Source organism: Xenopus laevis, chromosome 1S (assembly GCF_017654675.1).
Source record: "Xenopus laevis strain J_2021 chromosome 1S, Xenopus_laevis_v10.1, whole genome shotgun sequence".
NCBI classification, from domain to species: domain Eukaryota; kingdom Metazoa; phylum Chordata; class Amphibia; order Anura; family Pipidae; genus Xenopus; species Xenopus laevis.
Window position 1 is genome coordinate 145605158 of NC_054372.1, and position 22427 is coordinate 145627584.

The following is a 22427-nucleotide window of genomic DNA, read 5'->3' on the forward strand; positions in this document are numbered from 1 at the left end:
CATTTTCTGAAGTAGGGCAGGGGGAAGGCAGTTCGGGGAGATTGTATCCCCGAAGAAGAGGAGATTTGTTGATGGGGCGACTAATCTCCCCGAATCTGCTCGTGTGGCCTGACCATTAAAATAAAAGTTATAGAAATGACATGATCCACTAACTTCTTTTCCCAAATCAGTTTCACGCTCACATCTTATGAAGTCCTTTAAATAAATAGTTGCTTCTCAGCTTTTGTATTCTGATTTTATTTGGAACACAGTGAAACAGAAATTGAATATATACAAATATACAGTGAAAACTGCTGGTCAATGTTTACAGGAACTGTAAAAAGTCAATGAAAAATTGACCAGATTAGTTATTCCCTAAGGAAATCGAACTATTACTGTGAACAGTGTATAAAAAGGAGGCAGTCTGACGATTCCATCCATCCTGGCGGACAGCTGTCTTCCAGTTTTGACACAGACTTCTGGTGGTAACTCACATGTGAACAGGTCTCATTAAGAGTCTTTGCGCATGTTCTTGGAGGCGGCAAGCATTGCCCTCACTTTAGCCATGAGATCCTGCAAAGCATTAAGAAAAATGTTTGCTTAACTGCATGCAGCTATGTAAAGGACAACTAGACATTTATGCCAAGGCATACAAGACAGTTTCAAAAATGTTTTTTTAGCCCACATTAACCCTGTGCCAAAGTGCCCAAAATCTCTCCTTGCCACTATCATGATGGAAGAGGCATCCACATTCTTTGGATAATTTGAGGCTGCTTGGTTGGCAAAATCCTTAAAATGCATCCACTCATGTGAGAGCAAGCACGAGTGAAGGTTCCCATCACATTCAGACATGCTAAGATTAATTTCTTCAGAGGTCAATTATCCTGTCTGTATGTCTCTTGCTTAAAGGCAGAGGTCTCTATCCATCTATACTATCCATGTATTCTATCTATGTATCTATCTATCTATCCATCCTAAGTTAGTCCTGAATAAACTGCTTTGGGATTGTGATCAGCTACAAATACTGAGATGAAAGATGTGTCTTCGCTGTCCCAGGCTATGGCCTATATGAAAATTCATTGCTCACAGTGCCCCCCCCCCCCATACTGAATTGTGAAATAACGAGCATTCTGTTGTTTCATTTAAATACACTAAATCAAAAATGTTTTAAAGTATCCTGCACAGAGGGGACAGAAGAATAATACATTTCGTTATGAACACAAGGGCAAAGCCAAATCACATGCATTAAAAGATGCTAAATTGTGGCTGGTTTGATAAAGTGTGTGTGTGGTGTGTGGTGTGTGTGTGTGTGTGTAAAGCAGCATTCTAATTCCCAGTTATGAAGATTTCTAAAGCATTAATGTCACTAGCGAAATGCCAGACTGTTGTCCTGTATTTTCATTATTGCCTTTATTAACCAATTATAAATATTCAACATTAAGCATGCACCTTATGGAAGTAAAAGTAATGCAGAAAATTATAATTTCAGACACTATGGCATAATGCTATGATAATGCCTTTCCTTATAAAATCTCTATGCAAATAAACCCCTGATCTGCCAAAGCTTAGTAGTGGCTAGTTCAGATCTAGACTGGCATCATGAGCCAAAACACAGCATTCACACATCTCTCACTAATAAAACACAAGCAATAGCGGTGTATAGATTTCCAGAGATTACAATTTTATTTACTGTATGTATTCCCTTTGTGTGTGGTTACTGCTTTGTGCTGTTTTGGGCAAACATAATGGCTATGGGCTAATACATGCAATATCACTTTGCTGGCGCACTTATGACAATTAATGCAGTTGTGTATAAGCCATCTCAGATGTCAATAATCAGTTTTTCCACACACACACTTACCTGAGTTATTTTGCTCTGCACTGAAGAAACTATTTCTGACTCTATGCGACCATCCTGAGATCCACCCCTGAAAGTACAAGTTCAGGATTTGGTTACACACACAATAGTTGGGTAAAACCGAACGCAAATTTACTACCAAACATAACAGCCTTGTGGGTAAATGTAACAAGCTGCAAATTGTAAATGCAGGTTAATAATCAAGAGCAGGTTAATAATCAAATCTCATATCCTTCTACAAGCCTGTGTGCCCTTAGTATACTTATATCTTTTACCATCTAAAGAAATTGCTGAATATTCATGCCATTATAACGCAATGGTATATACACATGAAAATGTGGGCATTCTGTATTTGGTGTTTGTCATTGATGCAGGGGTGGTTTTGTGCTATGTACACCAATTATTTTTGTAATGTGTAGCAGATAGGGTGTGTTATTATAGAGATTATAACAGGATATTAGAGAGGATTACTTGTGTGATATATGTGTGCATTACCACTGCAGCAAGGACAAACGTATAGATTCAGCATGCGAAACAATGTATAACTGAAGGATTAAGTAGACTTTTACATTCACTTTAAACAACTATAAAAGTTAATTCCAGTTTGGATGGCGCCTTATTTTCGGACTATTGGGGAGTTTTCAAAGCAGTGGGAACTGCAATAACAACTCTTCATTAACTTATTCTAAATTAAGTCCTTCAGTGGCCACATTATCAGGAAAATGGGGACAATCCATTTTGAACAAAGCACCAAAGTCATAAAACATGTACTGTTTTCAAAATCTGAGATGCGTTTGAGTGATGTGTAGTAGATCAGTGAAAGATTTGTCATCCACAGCAAAAATGTGCTAGGGCGGGAGACAAATCACACCAACATGCTTTCCCACCAGCAATGATGTAAATCGCTGGTGGAAAAAATATGTGTCACCAGAAATTTCCTTGCGAGGCAATGTGGAAAACTGAATGTTTTTTTCCACCAGCGATTCACATTACAGTGGAAAAGCATTTATGGGAGAACCATGGATGACAAATCCCCCCCCCCCAAGTGCCGTTGCACTTGAAGAATTAATGTTACAGCAGTCACACTTTTTACCCTCTTGGCAGGGTAAATATTGCTGTGAATTGTAGAAATCGATTTGTGGCTGTCACATGGCCACTACACAAAGAATTCACTATGTTATATTTATACAGATTTAGAATACCTGTAGTGCTCTTGGCTGGAACCCCTGCTCTCCATGGGAGAGATACTAGTCGAATGCACAGAACGAACGTTTGATCCTTGCATGTTGGGGGAGGTGGATCGAGACCTCGCTTTGGATCTTGAATGCCTTTTCTTTCTATTATCAGACGGGCTGCTACAGAGAAACACAAATTCATGGCAATTAAAATAATTACACAAATCGCAGAAGCAATTTTTTTTAAAGATATCATTGGAAAAATGATCAGCTGTGTGAGGGACATATAGAATAATTTTGAATTCAAAACTTCAACTTGTTATTGTGGATCATGTGGGAGACCTACAGACTCTGGCTAAAGGGGACACAAAGTGTCATTTATTACCTCCTTTTTCAAAAACAAAATTGTACAATTAAAATAAAGTCAAGTAAGGTTGCCCTCCACTGTTCACATGTTGAGGTGAGGTGGTTTCCTATAATAAAACCCTCATTCAATTCCCACAGGCTCAGAAGGTTGTTACTAATTTAATGAATATATCCATGCCACCCCAAATAACAGCCTGTGTATAGTCTATAAATATGAAACTATAACAATAGGATTCTGTGGCTTATTTGGAAAAGCATGTACATCTGAGGCTTTATTTGCAAAAGTAACCCACATCTAGGTTACTGACTTAAATTTATCATCAAACTTGAATGCTGTACAAAATCAAACAACCTTTCTTTAGATCTACACTAGTTGCAAGACTATAGGGTTTCCTTTCTTTTATCTGCCAGTATCTTGTTGTTTTTCGGATTCTAACCAATATTAAAGCTGCTTGAATTCTTGTGCTTTCTTTGCTCATTTAGTTTAATATGAACTTAGTGAAGACATTTCTGCATACACAGGGTAACCATTATTAGGGTAACAAAAATTTTGTATCATTGACTATAAAAAGAAAGCTCATTTTTTTGTGTTTGAATTTATGCCTCTATAATACACAAAAGCCATCAATAGTATACAAATGAAATTCTTATAATAACTAATGACATCACTAAGCACCATTTCTAAGTGGTGTTGAGTCACATGACTCATTAAAATAATTAACTTAGCAAGTTAGGTAGAAAAAAAACACGTCTACCAAGCTAACTTTTAACTTTTTTTAAGCTGCATAAAAAATATGAAAAATAATGCACATCCGATTGTAAAAAATTAGGATATTACAAGTCAACCTCAGAGTTCAATAACCTGTAGAATAGTACAAGCTCTTCAGTTGTATATGGTCATGGAAGTCATAAGAACTTTTCCTATATTTTACAATAGGAGATACTTTTTTGTATAATTCTGTACATTCTGATAAACAGCTTGCATTGATCTCAGAAAGTGCAGTTTATAACTTAAAGAGACAGTTCATTACGGTGTGTGTCTTTGATTCTGCGTTTCTCACCTGCCCCCATGAAATCTGAATAAACAAGATCTCGTTAAAAATAGTAAGAATAACAGAAAACACCTATGATTTATGTTTTCACGTGACAAAGGGAACTTCTTCTTGAGTTTAATATCTCTACATTTTAAAACAGGTATTTTATTTCCTAGCTTTTTCTTTAACTGTATGGATATATGTATGGGTGGTAAGCCCATACCCAGTGGGGGCCACTGATCTGTTGATCTATAAGGACTTGAGGTCTAGGTGGGAGACAGGACTTGCACACTCTAATAGTAATTCAGATCATAACATCTTCTGAGATTTAACATAATTAACATTACTTAACACAATTTTGCTGGTCAAATGGTGAAGCACACAAGTGCTTGATTGGATACATTTACGACACTATGACCCAGGCCAGTGCTCCTGTAAACTGAAAAATACTGCCCTGGGGTTTACTGCACTGGAACAAATGTAAACTCTAAAAAAGTTGTTTTCAATATTTACCGTGACCGTGTACGTTTTCTGCTGTTGCCTGGGCTGTGGCCAAAACGGTAAACACTTGGAACTCCTCTGTCTTTCTCTTCTTCTCTCCTCTTTTCCCCTGACTGAGAAGGTTTTCGTGGGGATCTTGACCTTGATCTGAAATCATAAAAAGCCATTAGTTGTAGTTAAAGGGCATGTAAAGGCATTAAAACAAAATCCCATTTTTACTTTCTTTAATGAAAAAGCAACCTATCTCCAATATACTTTAATTAAAAAATATGTACCGTTTTTATAAGAAACCTGACTGTATGCAGTGAAATTCTCTCTTCATTTTCTGCTGTGGATAGGAATTGTCAGATGGTCCCTAACTGCTGAGCAGGGAAACAATCATACTTATGAACAGCAGGGGGAGCCCCCGCCTTACTTCCCAGCCACGCAGAACTCAAGCAGCTTTGTTTATGACAATCCCTAAGCAGCCCAGACCACACTGAGCATGTGCACAGTCTTAGTCTTGCAAAGATGTTTAACAAAGTTACAAGATGGTGACCCCCTGTAGCCAACTTTGAAAGAATAAATTATTTGTTTGATTCAGCTTGTGGTGCAGTAAGTTCATTACGTTTAGTATACAAAATACAGCATTTCTAGCCTTATTCTATTTTAGAATTTACATGCCCTTTAATGGGAAGTGAGAGTGTACCACTGATGCAATTCTTAAAGGAAAACTAAACCCCCAAACAATGTAGGCCTGTATAAAAATGGATTGCATAAAACAGTTCATATGTAAAACCCTGCTTCATGTAGTGTGTGCCATTGGGTAATCATAAGTAGAAAATTGCCATTTTACAAAATAGGGGCTGTCCCATTTGATCCGAGGATTTACGGCGCACACAAACAAACTATACATATTAGGTCACATGAGCCAATTAACAGACAGAGTTCCACACTTCTTCCTATTACAGTGGGAGCTGCAGTATTTCTGGTCAGGTGATCTCTGAGGCAGCACAGAGACCATCACGAAAAGGTGGTTCAAGGCAAGAAATGTAAAAGGGCAATATTTACTTTACTTGGTAAGATTCTTTAATATGCCACTTCATTTGATATAAGCTGTTTTGCTTAAGTATTAATTTTGGGGAAAAGTAACAACAAAAAATGTAATTGTTTTAAAGGAATGACAGTATACTGTAGTGTTGCCCTGCACTGGCAAAACGGGTGTGTTTGCTTCAGAAACACTACTATTGTTTATATAAATAAGCTGCTGTGTAGCCAAGGGGGCAGCCATCCAAGCACAAGATACGCAGTAGATAACAGACGAGTTCTGAAGACTCCTATTGTACTAAAGAGCTTATCTGTTATCTGTTGTGTATCCTGTGCCCTTTATCCTTTTTCAGCTTTCAATAGCTGCCTCAGTATAGGATATTGATTTTTTTTTTGTTTACACATGCACTAAATGTACAGAATATGCTATGGTCAAAATCAGGCAAATCCCCAGACCAAATATAGTCATCTTAAATGGGTATTTCACCTTCACATGAACCTCTGGAATGTGAGACTACCCGACAATGTGCAATTAATTGTTTGTGTGTGCATTTGCTGGCCTTAAATTTAAACTGCCATCTAGTTGCTAGGACTCAGTTAGCAAAGCAACCAGGAATACATTCTTAAGACTGAATGGGAGATTTATAGAACAGGGTTGAATACTAAGCAATTAAGCATGAAGATAGATTCTAAGCCAAGCAGCTCATATATTTTGTTGAAAGGGTAATTGAACATAAAGTAAAAGGTACTTCGACTATGTCATTCAATAACATGCTAAAAATCAGGATTCACATGACATAAAACTGAAAATGATTCGCCAGACACAATTCAATTCCTCCTGCTAGTGACCAAGAAATATTTATTTAAAGACAACAGCAATTTTTTCCACACTCAAGAGTTGTAAAGTAGTAGGGCTGTATAATTGAGAGTGATCTGGGAACCAAAGAACAATGCTTACAGCTATCAATAGATAATCTTTTAGACTAGTCGTGTGTTCATGTGATCCTCCGCTTACTGTGAATCTATTATGTGAAACAGTTATGAGTAACTGCTCTAAATGCTACTAAATCTAGCAGCATCATGCACCATGCGGACTATGACTATGACTATGCTGCATTAGTCAGTAGGTGAAGTTCAAGGAACACGCTGGATAAAGATGGTCAAAAAAATATAATGTTAACTTGAAAAATAATGGCTCTGCCGATAAAAAGGCAAAGCTGACTATACATGTTAATATTTAAACAACTGCACTGGGCCTGTATGTTGTCATGAACAAATGGGATACCACAGCTGATACTGTGTGGGCTGTTGGGTAGAATTCCCCCTCTGGATCAGAACCTGCTAAGTTCTTCTGTTCCACCCTACTCTGGTGATCCTGATATGTACCCTCTTTTGACTTATAAATGGGTGCCTTTCTGTTTGCTTTTGCTGATGGCAGAGACAAGGCTTGGGTTAATAAATCATGGCAGCACTGCAAGACAGATTTAGAGAGAGTGGATTGGTGGATGGTGCCAGTCTCTTTGCACAAAACAAAACAGCAGAGATTTTAATGTAATTCTTGCCTTTCCCCAGATAGTAATACAAGCTTTTTAAATACAGTTAGGCAAATAACTATTTGGACATTGATAATGTTATTTTAGTTTTATTTTTACCAAAAAATATTGGTAATTATATAATAAACATGGGACAACTGGGACTGCCAGCTTTAACTCGAGTGTATTCATATCCAAATGAGTTTAATGGTCCAGGAATTATAGCACTTTTTATATTTCCCCTCCGTTTTTAGGGGACCAATAGTTCTGCAGCTGGATAATTGACTAACAAGCTGTTGCATGTGTAAGCAGTTATTTCATGAACAGTTAACAAGGTAAAATATCTGGAGTTGCCTTCAAGTATAGAATGTGCATTCACAACATCTAGCAAAATGAAGAATACTTTCAATGAGGCAGGTATATTAATGTCAAAATCTACAATTAAGAGAAAGAAGTAAATACAGAGGGTTTCCAGTGGCAAAGCACAAGAATAGGAAAGCCAATTAGACTTTGCCAGAAAACATCTAAAAAAGCATGTCCAGTACTTTTGACAGGTGAAACCAAGACCAAAATGATGGGAAGGGGCAAGAAGAGTATAGAGTGTTAAAGCATAGAATGTATGACTGCCAATAGAACTGAATCTACCTATTGATTGATGATATCATTGCTGACATTAACAGCAGGATGACTTCTAAAGTGTATAGATCCATTACTCTACAAAACTGATGGTGCTTCACAGTACAGACAATAACGCAAACATACTGTGAAAACAGAATTTAACATGAATTTAACTTGCGAAAGACAAAACTGAAGGCAGAATAACCCACACACAAGCTACAACTAAATACAGCTCTGAAGCATCACTAGGAAAGAAACCCAACATTTGGTGATGTCTTTAATTGCAAATATATTTAAAATGATCCCTGTATTAGAATGATGGGGGGAGCAGACATTTTGTCCAGTAGTAAGACAACTGACCAATGAGCCAATTCCAAAGCTCAAGTGACTGCAGCTCTAAGCAGAATCAGCATGTGGTGTCTGAACAACATAAAATACATTTTATCTTTAAAGTAAATATAAATGTACTTAGATTTCAGTATTTTTGCCTGCAGTCAAAGGAGGATTTTTTTAGGGCACACTCAAGAGTAAAGGTAAAAGAAATGCAGTGAAACCCAATGGCTGTTTACAGAATGCTTTTCAAAATGAACAAGCAGATTGAGAGGGACACTTCATACATACCTAGACCGTCTAACTGTTCTGTAAGCAGTGGGAAGGGAATGTTTTACTTTTCCATGTGGTCGTGACTTGGACTTTGATTCATAATGGTGTTTTGGAGAGCGAGATCTTGACCTGGAGTGTTTTTTACGTTTCTTCTTTTTTTCTCTCTCTTCCCGGGGAAATTCTCTGTACAGTGACCTTTCAGTGACAGGATACTCAGTTGTTGGTATTATTCTGTCTTCTGGTAACAGATCACAGGTCATGCTGTTAACAACCTGCAGATGGATACCAATAATGATAAGTCAACTGATAACTATATATTACAACAGAGTAATGTTCTGCAGACATAATGCAAACATATGGATTTCCAAAATAGGTGAGTCTACCAGATGTTCATCACTGGAAATATACTTCAATATAATAATTTTAACATGTTACTGTTAAAAACAGACCCCCACCACCAAAAATATAAAAAACATGTATTCACTTGGATAGCATCCACTCAGCCACTTGCATGGGGTGGATTGAGAAAATGTTGTTTCAGGGTTTGAAGCCATATGTGCATTGACAGGTGAATGCTATGCCTGTTATTGTTCCTCCAACATGATCCATATCCATGTTAGCAGAGAAAAAGTAGCATTCGCCATTACCCAAACCTCTATGTTTAACAAGTCATTAAGTAAACAGCTTACAGCAACACGTTCCTCGCGGATTATAAAACATACCAATTTTAAAGTGATCCAGTCAAGCTGTTTCACTACTTTGAGACCCTAGAAAGAATAAAGGTCAGTCTTCACTCTCATCTGCACATGGATGCACACTCAAAAAAGCGTTTTAAGGTTGTTGTATGTTTGAGTGCAATGAATTATGCCAGCACATTGGCCTCTGACAGTATTGTTATTTCAGAACCATTAACTGTTCTTCATTTAACTTTCTGAGGGTCTATATTCTCCCTTCATTGGCTTCAAATGCCATTTTGGTGGTGGATTTTAGACCTTTTAGATTACCCTTTTAGATTGTTTTCCAATATAGCCCAAGCTTTTGAAAACTCGATCAAAATTCTCCTTAAGCATGACATTACCAAATATGTATAGGTGTATGGAAATTCTTGGTTAAAAAATCCAAACCAGTAGAATACCAAATGTCTAATAGTCCCAGTCTTCTGAACAATTTTTTTTGCCAAATATGGATAGCATTAACAAGGTATTTAGCGAATAATATATAGTGCATACTAATTTTTATGGCTGATACTTTGCCTATTCCAAAATAAGCACATGTGCTGCATTTTATGTCCTAAGAGCCATTAGGTTCACCCAACAAATCTTATACACACATTCTTGTTGATACCAGATATCCGTCTTTCCACTACAAACCATCATTCTGCAAATCTGCAGAGATGACATTTATGGGGTTTTAATAAAAAGTCTTCTCAAAGCTTGCAAGTTATATTTGCATTTTATGTCACAGAACCTTAGATATAAAGATAAAACAGAATAACAAAAATAACAACCTTTCTCCCTGCATTCAGATTCATTTAATTTCTCTGTTGCAGCCAGTACAACTGCAGCTCTTTAAATTACTTATTTGTCAAGAGTGAAGCTCTGCCCCTTTTGCTTTCTGATCACTCCTCCTCACTTCATTTGTCAAGACCTCAAACATGCCTACTAGTAATGTCTGATTGATTTCCATAGGAGCTCGCAGTGGGAAAGATTTTAAAAAAGAAAAGGGGGTGGAGTCCAACTTCCGACAAGGAAGCAGCTAAAAGAGCTGCAGTTGAGTGGCTTTTAATGCAGTACCTACCTGAGACAGAATGCAGGGAGAAATGTGTATTATTCGGGGGGCTGCTTAGATTTTAAAATTAGGGGATTTTAAAATAAAAAATGTAATTATCATTTTAATAACTGTTTACAGATGGTATATTCTACAACCGGTGGGATTTAGAGCCTTAAAGTGGACCGGTCACCTAGACATAAACTGTATAATAAAAGTCCTTTACAAATTAAACATGAAACCCAAATAATTTTTTTTTATTTGAGCATTCATAGCTGTTTTAAACGGATGTAAAAATCTCAGCTGTCAATCAAATATTGCCTGCCCCTCCTCTATGCCTTAGGCATGGAGGCGGGGCAGGCAATTACTTTCACTTGCCATTTAGCACTTACTAGATGTCTCTGCACTTCCCACATTCCCCCTCTCGTTACCATATAATTGTGTAACCAATGCATGGGGTTGGACATTAGGGCTCCTGTTCTGGTGCACAAATAAGATTTTGAGATGGTGCAAGGCTTGTTTTAATAAGTGTCCACAAAATGGCTCCTGCCTGCTTGCTATAATTAATTCTCAGACGGAAGAAAACTAAGATTCAACATTTTTTTACAATTTAATTAAAGTTCATTTTGCTTGACTAACATGATAAAATAGGATTTGGAATCATTTTTTCATCATTTTGTACCACCCCCCAGGTCAGCTACTTGTTTGTTCCATTAAAATTTACATGCATATATTGCATTCCCCATTTTTAGCTCCACAACGATACCACTGTTTGGCCTTAATACTGTGTAGGAAATGAACAAACATCTGGGCATTCAGCAATAGGTATGACTTGAATGCAGTCTCTATAATAAGCTATAAGAATTGAGTGTATAAGCAGGATGATTTCCTGCTAAAAGTGGTGGTCTATGGCAGGGGTCCCCAACCTTTTTAACTTGTGAGCCACATTTAAATGTAAAAAACAGTTGGAGAGCAACACAAGCATGGAAAAGTCCATGGGGATGTCAAATAAGGGCTGTGATTGGCTGTTTGGTAGCCCCTATGTGGACTGGTAGCCTACAGGAGACTGTTTGGCAGTACATCTGGTTTTTATACAACCAAAACTTGTCTCCAAGCCTGGAATTCAAAAATAAGCACCTACTTTGGTGCCACTGGGAGCAACATCCAAGGGGTTGGTGAGCAACATGTTGCTCGCGAGCTACTGGTTGGGGACCACTGGTCTATGGGATTGATGTGACACTAAGTTGATCTGAGAGGGCACTTAACATACCTTAGCAGACAAGAATGTTGTTATATATTTTTTTTTAAAACAGGAACCTGCCAATTCCCGTAAAGTTCTACATCATATTTAAAGTACAACATTTAAAATCTGATAGAATACTGAGTTAAGTATACATTTTTAATGTGCAAATTTCTTTCTTCCTTCTCCTCTAGTGAAGCAGGTGTAGAGTGTCTTGGGAAAACACACTGTGATGGAATAAAAATAACCACTGTTTAGTTACCAAAAATATTTTATTCAAACAGCTTGTGTGTATGAATCAATTAAAGATATTTGACACATACAAAAACCCTTTTCTAAATGGATTTGATTTATCTATTCCATAAGATTTGGTTCCCAAAAGGTGGGGCTGCCACCAAGGGGGTTCAGAATAGTGGCCGGGGGTACATACTGAAGGCCATGCAGAAGCCAGTAGGATTTTCCATTTCTGCAAATATTGTGGGGGCCTCAGGGGGCATGAAAGCCGGGCCGTCCTGGCAAAAAGGCCCTAGGGAGAAGACTGGAATTGGCGTGAATACTTAAAAGTACCGCAGTGGTTTCATGTATATGTCACCTTACCAAAAAAATCTGTAAACTGCTGCTATAAGATCTGGCTTGAATCACAATAATTTAGAACTGAATTCACTATCTTTCTCCACAACTGTTATTCATGTTTCAAATTGATCATAGAGATACTAAATACCTGGCAATGCTGTTTATTAGTTAAATTCTGGGTGGATGTTTTAAAGTTAGCTTAGCAGTTCCTAAAATCTGTCTTTATAACCTTGCAAGATGATAAACTTTTACATAGTTCTAATTGGCTCAGTAAGAGGGTTACATCTATATATAAAGACAAAAGCTATTTGGATATCTAGAATCCTTAACTACAAGTAGGCAGAATAAAATATATGCCTTTCCACAATCAGAAAAAGTTCTCTTTTTAAAAATGGAAATACAGTTTTTATTACTAATCTAACCAAATATGTTTTAATAAACTCTTGGAAAATATGCCATTATTTGCAATTTTCAATTACAGAAGGAATGGGAAAAGCACATTTAGAGCTGCCCAGTGAGGTCCAATATATTCAATTTCTAGCATGTCTAATTATCACAGTATATTTTGTTCTGCTATTGTGAGCCATATATGTTAATCTCCCTCATGCCTGCACAATTATTTTTCAACTGCTCCAAAATCTTGTTTTAATCTCAAATGGCAAACATTCATAAAACTGAAAGCAATATTTTGGATACCAAAGGAAATATTTGGATATCTCATGGCAAAATGTGATCCCTAAGCACAACAAAAATGTATTTGTGGTTGATTCAGTATTGGCAAATACAATTGTTGATCAAGTGTATGCCGCTGGCATAAAACATTTAAGTTAATGTGTGCCTATTTAAACTTACAGAATGGAAATCACAGCAAAGCAAATGCAGTGTTTTAGTCTTCTATCTGGGTCTCTCTGGGTTCCAGATTAGGTTTCAAAACATAGCTTGATTATACAGGTAATTTAAGACCTGGCAATTTGATGTTTGTTGCTTTGTGCAATATAATCGGTTAGAAATAAAATTCCTAATGAATATTCCCAAGAAATGTACTTTTGCATTCAACACTTTCACTGCGCACATGTCCATGTGTTAATATTCTTTCCTGATAGTTACTAAGGTACCAAACACACCAGCCTTCTTTCATGCTAAGTATATAAGATTGATTCAGTGAATACTTGACACAACAAGATACAAATAAGACATGCCTGACAGTCTAACTGCTAAACACAATACTAAAGGAACAGCAGCAGTCATGTTCCATTAAAGAAGCTACCTTTTCTGAATAGAAAGTGAAGAAAAGGATCTCACAACATTAAATACATCTTTTTTGTCATTCAAGGAATTCTCCAGCACTACAGAGATATAAACACATTTTAAACAAAATGTTCACCTTTTGCAAAGTCCTACCAAAAGAATGCAATATTTACCAAATATATCTATTTAGCAAGTATGAATTTTTAAATCTGATTAATAGTTAATGTGGCTGCTACCAGATAAAAGGCTTTGGAAGGAAGCCACTGACTTAATCCACAGTTTCCCCGACCCTAACCCGCGAAACTTTAACCCAATACTAACTTGCAAAATGTTGGAATTGTAGGATCTGCACCCGACCTGTACCCATGTCTTCTCATTCTGTACGCGCGTCTGGTTTCAAGACATCGAATCTTCGAGAGCAGAGGAGGAGTGTACTTTCCTGCACCCAACCCTAACACGCAACTGTTGGCCAAATTTCAACCCGAAGCCACCCAACCAGTATTCATTGCACAGGTCACTGCAAATTTCAGGTCAACCTTGCACATCATGAGAATCATGACTTTTCCAAATAAAATAATATAGAAAAAAGTGTTTCTTTTGAAAAAGAACATCCCCATTGAGACAGTCCTAAAGTTACAAAATGAAGACTGGCCCACAGTGCCACAGGTTTTGAGTTTATTAAAAAAGATTGATAGATTTTCAGGTATTCAGAACTGGCACTTAGGCCACACACAGATGACCAAAAGCTATTCATTAGATTGCGTGGCCTATGGGTTAACACGCGATCACATGGGCAGTATCCATTCCAGTAAATTGTCAACACCCAGTATCGGTTAATGGGCATTATCAGTTACTATGATTTACTCTTTTGTGGACCTTCAACATATCATTTGTGAGATGGGTTTACAAGATGTCTGAAAATGAATGATACAAGTTCTACAAATGTAGAGATATACAGCCTGGTTAGAACGAACCAAGCAAACTACCTTGTTCCAGGTGTAGCCAGCTTTTATGCAGCAATGTAATGTTAGCCATACACTGAAAGATACACTTTTTGGAGAGGTTGTCAAACAAGCAGACCTTCCCATGATAAGTTCACCTGGTGGCGGGTGATAGGCTGATATTATCAAAAAGATCGGAACACATCAAATGGAAGCAAGGAGGTAATCAACGAGCCAATGCTGTCCTCGTCCCAAAGAGATTTTTAAACCTGCAGTTCAATATCTGGCCATCTTTAGAGGTATCTGTGAAAGATATGGAATGCTCTTACTCTGCTTAAAGCCGATCATATATCTGAGAAACTTATGTTTTCATAATCCATAATGCTGTCTGTACCATTTACTTTTTATTACACTAGAAGTGAAAGAATACCATTATTTCCCCTCACGGTTTTTACAGATGAAGCCTATTCAACACATACACACCTATCAAACTTGCTAACATGGCTCAGGCAAATCTGCACAACATTACATTCATTGTTGCAATAAAAATCCAATTTAAAGGGGAATTTAAAGGGGAACACCAGCTTTCAAACCAAAATTTGACAAAGAGGCCAACATAACACAGAAACCCCTAATATACCCATCACAGTTACTTTAAAAAGTATGAACAAAGGAATTTTCTATCCTGCAATCCAGCTATTTAACAGTTCTTCTCTTTCTGCTTCATTTGAAATCCTGGCAGGAAAGGAGGGACTAAACACTGATGTTACAAATTGTAACAACTACTCAACAGCTTACAGACAGCATGCAGGAATTACATAACCCACAATGCATTGCACTATGATGCTCCATTCCTTTTTTGCAATCACGTGCAGGTGTGGGGTTTGGAGGATGCAGGCGAAGGACAGGTGGCTGTTGATACAATGTAACAGTAGTCAGCCAGCTCAGCAAAGTAGTCAGAAAGATAAGCAGGAGAGCATGGGGTAGGCTTAGGGAACGGTCAGAAACCATTAAAAATCATGAAAAGTCGGCATATTTTTTAATTGATGTATATTACAAAGTTGCTTGAAATTATGTTTACTTTTCAAAAAGCTCAAGTTATGTTTTTCTGGAGTTCCCCTTTAATGACGATTATTTTGTATCAGAAGCTATAAAAACGTATCATCTTCCAAAGTGTTATTTCCACCTACTTAAATCTGAATCTTTGATCAAAGCGAATAACGTCAGTAAAGTTATTAGCAAATATTATCTAAATGTAATGCATATAAACCCTAATTTCCCTAGATCTATATTTTATATACTTTTAATAGTTTTTCTACACACTCTTGACATTTTCAAATGGTTAGAGCTAGGCGTTACAAATAAAATACTTGTTGTGGATATTTAAAATTAGCAGGAAGGGCTGAATTTAATATTAGCGTGATCTGACAGTTTTATCACCAGTACATTAATAGGAAAACATATGGCCACTTTGCTAGAAACATTTTAAAAAGCTGAAATATAATTAGCATTGTAAGGAGTGAAAGCAAGGTACATAACAAAAGATTACACAAGTGACACAAATCAGCAGAAAAGAGGAGGTGATGGCTGCTTTATAACCTTAGTTGATTCCCCATATACTGTGATTCCCCTTATACTTAAAGGGGACCTGTCACCCTAAGAAATCATTTCAAATTCTATACTATCATGTTAGTTGAGCAAAATAAGCTTTACTTACACTGTATTTATTATTTAAATTTTGTTTCCATCTGTTTTGGAATTATACAATCACATCAAGCAGGCAGCTGCCATTTTGTGGACATGGTTATTAAGGGAAATTGTGTATCACCCCAAAATTATGTGTATGAACCAGAATGAGGAACCTAATGTCCATGTGCAGTGCCCTACACAATTATAGAGCCTGAGGAGGGAAGGGGGAATGTGGGGAGAGCAGTGACATGTAGGAAGTGCTAAATGGAAAGTGAAAGTAATTACTGCCCCATCTCTATGCCACGGGCGGGGCAGGTAATATTTAATTGACAGTTTAGATATTTAAACACCTTTATAACAGGTATGGATGTTTTAATGAAAAAAAATTTTGGGGTTCCATATTTAATTTGGAAAGGACTTTCATTATGCAGTTTTGTGTGTGTAGGTGACAGGTCCACTTTAAGACTGTGATAGCTTCAGTCACCCAGAAAGAAGGGGGCGTGGTCTGTTGGGAATATGGGTTATGACATGTGTTACCTATACAGGTATGGAATCCGGATAAACCCGTTATCCGGAAAACACAGAATTACAGAACGGCCATCTCCCATAGACTCGCATTATAATTAAATAATCCAAATTTTAAAAAAATGATATCCTTTTTCTCTGTAATAATAGAACAGTACCTTGTATTACAACTGCTTGAACTGTTCAAGCATTCCAAAGCAGATCAATGCAGTCCTATCTCAGTTTATCTGCCAGACAGGATTGTGTGCTAATCCCCCCCTTACATTCTCCTTTACCATAAGTTACATGTAAAGGAAATTTTCTGCAACAAATACAAATGGTTGTATTTTAAGGTGTATAACATTATATCGCACATCTAATCAATTTGTTCTTAGCTTCTTTGTACAGGCAGAAATAAACTGCTGCCTGCAATAGCATTAGAATATACACAGGACTAATCAAAGTTAAAGGATAAGCAAGCCTTTTATTTTAAAATCCCATAAAATTACTCTAAACAGCCCCAGTATAACATACCTTTCTCCCTACACTCATTTAAAAAACCCTGGGCAAAAGTGCTTTGTCTATTGCTACAATGCTTGATCCATAGTAAGGTGTTCTAAGAATATCCTCAGGTAATATTCTGAAAAAGACCTGGTATTAAACATTAAGAACCTTCAAATTATATTTTGATCCATTTAAAAATATAACTAACCAAATTTGGAAAGTGCACTAATTATATTGAAATAAGAATTCCTGTATGCAAGCGGTTCTAAACCCAATCGGTTAAAACCCATAATTGGTTATAGTGTTGGCGTGATTTACTTAATACATATATTGAAAATATTATCCAAAAGAGAGGTATATATTAATTTGTAGACAACAGTATTTAAAGGGCTCCTGTTACCCTCAAATATTTTCTCCCACTCTGGTTGAGGGTGACTGTAGTTTTTAAATAATTGGCCCCACTAGCACTGGGAGCTCCCAAGTTGTGCAGCGCGCATGTGCATAATGAAAATCTGACATCATGTGCATGCACACAATGAGTTGCAGCATTCTCTCATTACTTGCACCACCTACCAATGGTTAAGAAACGCTGCAGGTACGTCATGCTCACATGTGTTATTTGACACTTTCAATTCAAGCACAGTTTCTAGCCTACTTTTTAACTTTCCTTGTCCTTTAATCAACTGTACTAGCAGCTTATTTTATGTTCCCTGCATTACTACAAAACCTTATTTGTGAGTTCTTTCACCCAATCAGTGAACAATACTGGTTGCTGCAACCTTGTTTCACCCTTTACAGATCTTTGCCTCCTTTTACATCAGCTCATTTTCTTCCTATATTCCATTCTACTTTGAAGCAGATCAGTCCTCATTAGGAACCAAAAGAAAAACACCAACATAGCAAGACTTTTGTAACTGGTAAAACATTTACCAAAGACAGCTTACCTCTGGACTGGAAGGGCTTCCCTCTATTCTTCCCAATTCTGCTTCAAATGGATTCTTTAATGTTTGTAAGAATAAGGCAGCTTTCCTTTTACGTTCAGCCTGTAGTTGCTTTTCTTTTGATTCTTTTGCTGCTTGTGCCAGTTTTTCTCTCGCTGCTGCTGCCAATCTGTCTTCTAGCTTTTGCTTTGCTAAATTAAAATGAACAACACTATTGAGTATTAAAGTTATCAACTATTCTGATAAATTTATGCTTCTAAAGCAAAGCTAATCTAGTGATAACACTGGTGAGTCAATAAAATTATCTTCATCTGACAATGGCTTCAGTGTGTTCTTCTGCTAGGATATGGGACCTGTTATCCAGAATGCTTGGGATCTTTAATATAAGCTGGTGCTACAGGGCTGATTATTAAATTCTGATGCTAATCTGGATAATGGGTTTCTATCTTCAATAAAACACAACACTGCATTGTAACCAGCTCTCCAGTGGAATTATTATTATTTGTACCCAGTCTGCAAACAGCTGTGTAAATGGATCAAAACGGGAGAGAATAAAGATGACATTTGTCCTGGTAAAAGTGCAAAACTATCTGTACTATACAAACCTAATCCACATTTGCTATTTTGTTATTGTCATTAATGTGTATTATGTGTAGAGCCAACATATCCTGCAAGCACTACACAATAAATGGGTGTATACACTAAACATACAGATAAAAAAAAAAAAATCAACCAGTTACAGATATAAGAGATCTTACAAATTCTTATAGTATTGCCTTTTCATTGTGTACTGCATCTACTTTCTCTGTACAGTACTTTGTTTTTCATGCATTGCACTGCTAAAAATATTCTGTCATATACTTGCTGATTTTCTGCAAAATGCTGACCATCATTAATATTGGAAAAGGAATGCCAGAACCACATTCACTTAACTTTTTGGCTCTACTAATATATATACAATTCCAACCTTGTGCTATGGTAGTTAAAGGACATTAGCTATATATCATACCTTGTTTTGCTTCAAGCTCCTCTGGAGTTAGCTGGGGTCTCTTTTCTTCTGCCATGGATAGCCCAGTACTGAGGGTTTGGCTGCTGCTTGATGAAGCACCTGCCTTGCTTTGGAGGCCATCTTTTTCTTCTTCCTCTTCGCTGTCATCATCTAATTTAACTCTGTTTTTCTCAAACGGCAGCAAGTCAGTTTCCTTTACCTTTATTGCAAAACTTATTGGTGCAAACGAGACTGAAGAAACAAAACCGAAAAAGGTAATCAAGTCAACCAAATTTTGACCCAGCAAGATTTATTTACGTTTTGTAAGGTACATGAATGAGAGCATCTGTTACAAGTCAGATACCTGACAGAACTCAAAAACTCACGACTTACAAAGCACAACCGACACTGACTTAAATCTATATATGGGATAAAATATGCAGCTTTTAAAGGAAAGGCTTTCTTTAGCCTCGCTGATGAAAAAAATTACCATTACTGCTACATTTTCCACTCTTCCCCCCCCCCCCCACACTTTTTTATACTCAAATGTGTAAGCCTGGACAGACAGTTTAGAAGAACAGTTTTAGTGCTGAGTTTAGAGAATGTAAGGACGAAGGATTTTAATCTATGGGAAAACAAAATGGGTAGCATGATATTAACTATGTAACTATAACTATGGATACACAATCTTTTCTGATTCATAAGCAAACTGCTGTGTTAGCACACAGTGTGAAATGACTATACACTTCAAATTCAACTCCCTCAGTATAACCAGAGAAATGGTTAGTGAATACAGTTCCTGCATGAACCATGGGTAAATAGATTTCACTTGTGTGATGGATCTGTTCTTAGAAAACACTATAGGGGATCCCTGTCTCCGAGTAAGCCATCTGCAAACACAGCAAATGGAATGCAATACAGACCCCATGCAAAAAATAGCATGCACTCAACCATGAAAACAAGCGTGTTCAATTTCTAAAGCAAAAGGACAGTTTCAGGGAAGATATTACCTTTCATGAGCTTCCCATCACTGACAGGTATACTGCCAGCTGAATCACCATTAGAACTTGTGCCGTATCCATCATTCACTACAGGATTACTGCATAAAAGTGATTCACTATTTACTTCGGCATGACTTTCATTTGTATCAAGCTCAGACGTAGGCTGAATAAAATAAATTAATCACAAGCATTATAATAATGACATTGAAACATTGTGACAAAGTTCCATTGAAATACTAAGTAGAGGCAAGACAAAAATAAAAAGATTTAAAGTATAATGTAGAACGGAAAATGTAATTTATATATTTTAAGATCAAGAATTTACTTTTAAGTATGCCTTTTCTTAAAGGCATACTTTAGTTTTGCACTAAAATATTTCACAGATCTTTTTAACAGTGAATGAATGCATTTTATACAAAATCTGTCCAAGCCGTTCAATTATGGATACAAGCAAAAAATAGCCATAACTACTAATAATTCATCAGACATTCCCATACTAATTAAATAGAGACAAACATTTTAAAGCACAACATAAACTTGGTAATTTTGCACCCAACGTGACAATTTAATGTACTAGTGAGGATGAAGCTAGAATTGTTCAGATACTTTTGTCAGATGAACTGGCCTGATACACAGCGTTAATGCTTCTGTTATCAGAGAACTGCAACGTCCCAGGGTATTTCTGGAGAACCACCACAGAGTGACTCTTTTCTTGCGTGGGTGCCAGGCCTGGATTTGTGGAAAGGCCACCTAGGCCCGGGCCTAGGGCGGCAGGATTTTAGGGGGGCGGCATGATACCCAACCACACCCACTTTGGTTCAAAAACACTGGGGATGCGCTGGAGATGCAATATTTTTTTAAATTTCCCCATTGATGATGAAAATTTGCACGAATAAAGGGAAGGGGACAGGGGCGCCGAACGGAAGTGGGCCTAGGGGCACCCTCTATGTAAATCCGGCCCTGGTGGGTGCGCATGCATAGTGGAGTGAAAAGACAAAAACAATTTTTTCACTAATGCAAATTCCTCCTTTTAAACAGGAAGAGTGCCGGTTATCAACCTTTACCGAAATATCTCAGTGCTCTTGTACGCAGAAAACGGCACTGGTCCATGGCATTAGACACCTCCTGTGATTGTAATCACTTAACCTAGCATTTGGCATGCACAAGTGATTGTGACTTTTCTTTAAAATAAAAATCTGACCTAGGGTAGTTTTAAGAGGAGAACTGTGCCGGGCAGCCAGTGGGGGGGGGGGGGGAATGATTTATTTAGCTGCATATCACATGGTAACATAAAAAAGACAGTACTGCATTTGAACACAAAGTAAATTCTCAATAGTGATGGGAGAATCTGTCCTGTTTCGTTTTGCCGAGAAATTTGTAAAACTCCGGAAAATTCACAAAAGTCAGCGGGTGTCCAAGTAATTTTGACAAGCAACAATTTTTTGTTGCATCGACGAAATCCAGAAATTCAATGTGGATCCATGCCTGACGAATAAATTCGTCCATCACTAGTTCTCAAGCATTAGTTAGAGACCTGTGCAGGTATACTTAGGTAGACCAGTGACTTGCTCTTTTACCCTATTGAACCCGACCAATTTCCCCGCCTAACACTTTCAGAATTCAACCTGTAATAAATAAAAAAAAAAAAAAAAACACCCCATAGCCGTCCTGGGTAGACCCCCCTCCTATCTGCCCCCCCCGGCAAATGCCCCTAATTTTTTACTCACCCCTCCGTGCAGATTCTGGCCTCTGAGTTCACGGCAGCCATCTTCTTCTCCACTAATCTTCGTGTCTTGACGGCATTTTTGGCACATGCGCAGTTTAAGTAAATCCTGGTCCCGAACCACTGAATCTGATTTTTCGGAAATTTTCGTGACTTTCAGCACATGCGCAGTGGTTTGGGATTGGAAATTTACTCCAACTGTACATGCTCCTAAACTATTGAAAAAGACCGAAGAAAGAAGATGGATGTCGTGAACTCCGAGGCCAGAATCTGCACGGAGGGGTGAGTTAAAAATTAAGGCCATTTGCCCGGGGGGGCAGGTAGGCTGGAGGGCGGGGGAAGGGTTTTTTTTTTATTTTTTTTATTACAGGTTGAATTCAGCCTACCTGCAGACCACAAGGAGGGGAGTGATTTAATTTTGATAAAACCAAACCTACCAAAAATTAAATATTAATGTTAACCCTTTACTAACTAACTACCTTAGATGCACATATTTCACTGCCATTATAGTTAAATAGAAGCTAGAGAACGTTACCCTAGTTTAAAAGCCGCAAACAACAAAATTAGAACACAGTAAGCATCAAATCCAGAGAGAGACTAGATTGAATAAGCCATT

General features: G+C 37.4%; 1 protein-coding gene across 3 annotated transcripts in view; it reads right to left on the reverse strand.

Moving 5' to 3' along the window:
• Nucleotides 1-234: 234 nt before the first annotated feature.
• Nucleotides 235-22427, reverse strand: part of sfswap.S (splicing factor SWAP S homeolog) — a 52119-nt gene continuing 29926 nt past the window's right edge. For all 3 annotated transcript variants that reach the window (XM_018244172.2, XM_018244171.2, XM_018244173.2), the window contains 8 exons: nt 20098-20251; nt 19109-19339; nt 18103-18290; nt 8711-8964; nt 4926-5060; nt 3040-3192; nt 1841-1907; nt 235-552 (listed from right to left, as the gene is read on the reverse strand). In XM_018244172.2, coding sequence (XP_018099661.1) covers nt 490-552; nt 1841-1907; nt 3040-3192; nt 4926-5060; nt 8711-8964; nt 18103-18290; nt 19109-19339; nt 20098-20251 — 1245 coding nt within the window. In that variant the 3' untranslated portion in view covers nt 235-489. The remainder of the gene's footprint in view (nt 553-1840; nt 1908-3039; nt 3193-4925; nt 5061-8710; nt 8965-18102; nt 18291-19108; nt 19340-20097; nt 20252-22427) is intronic.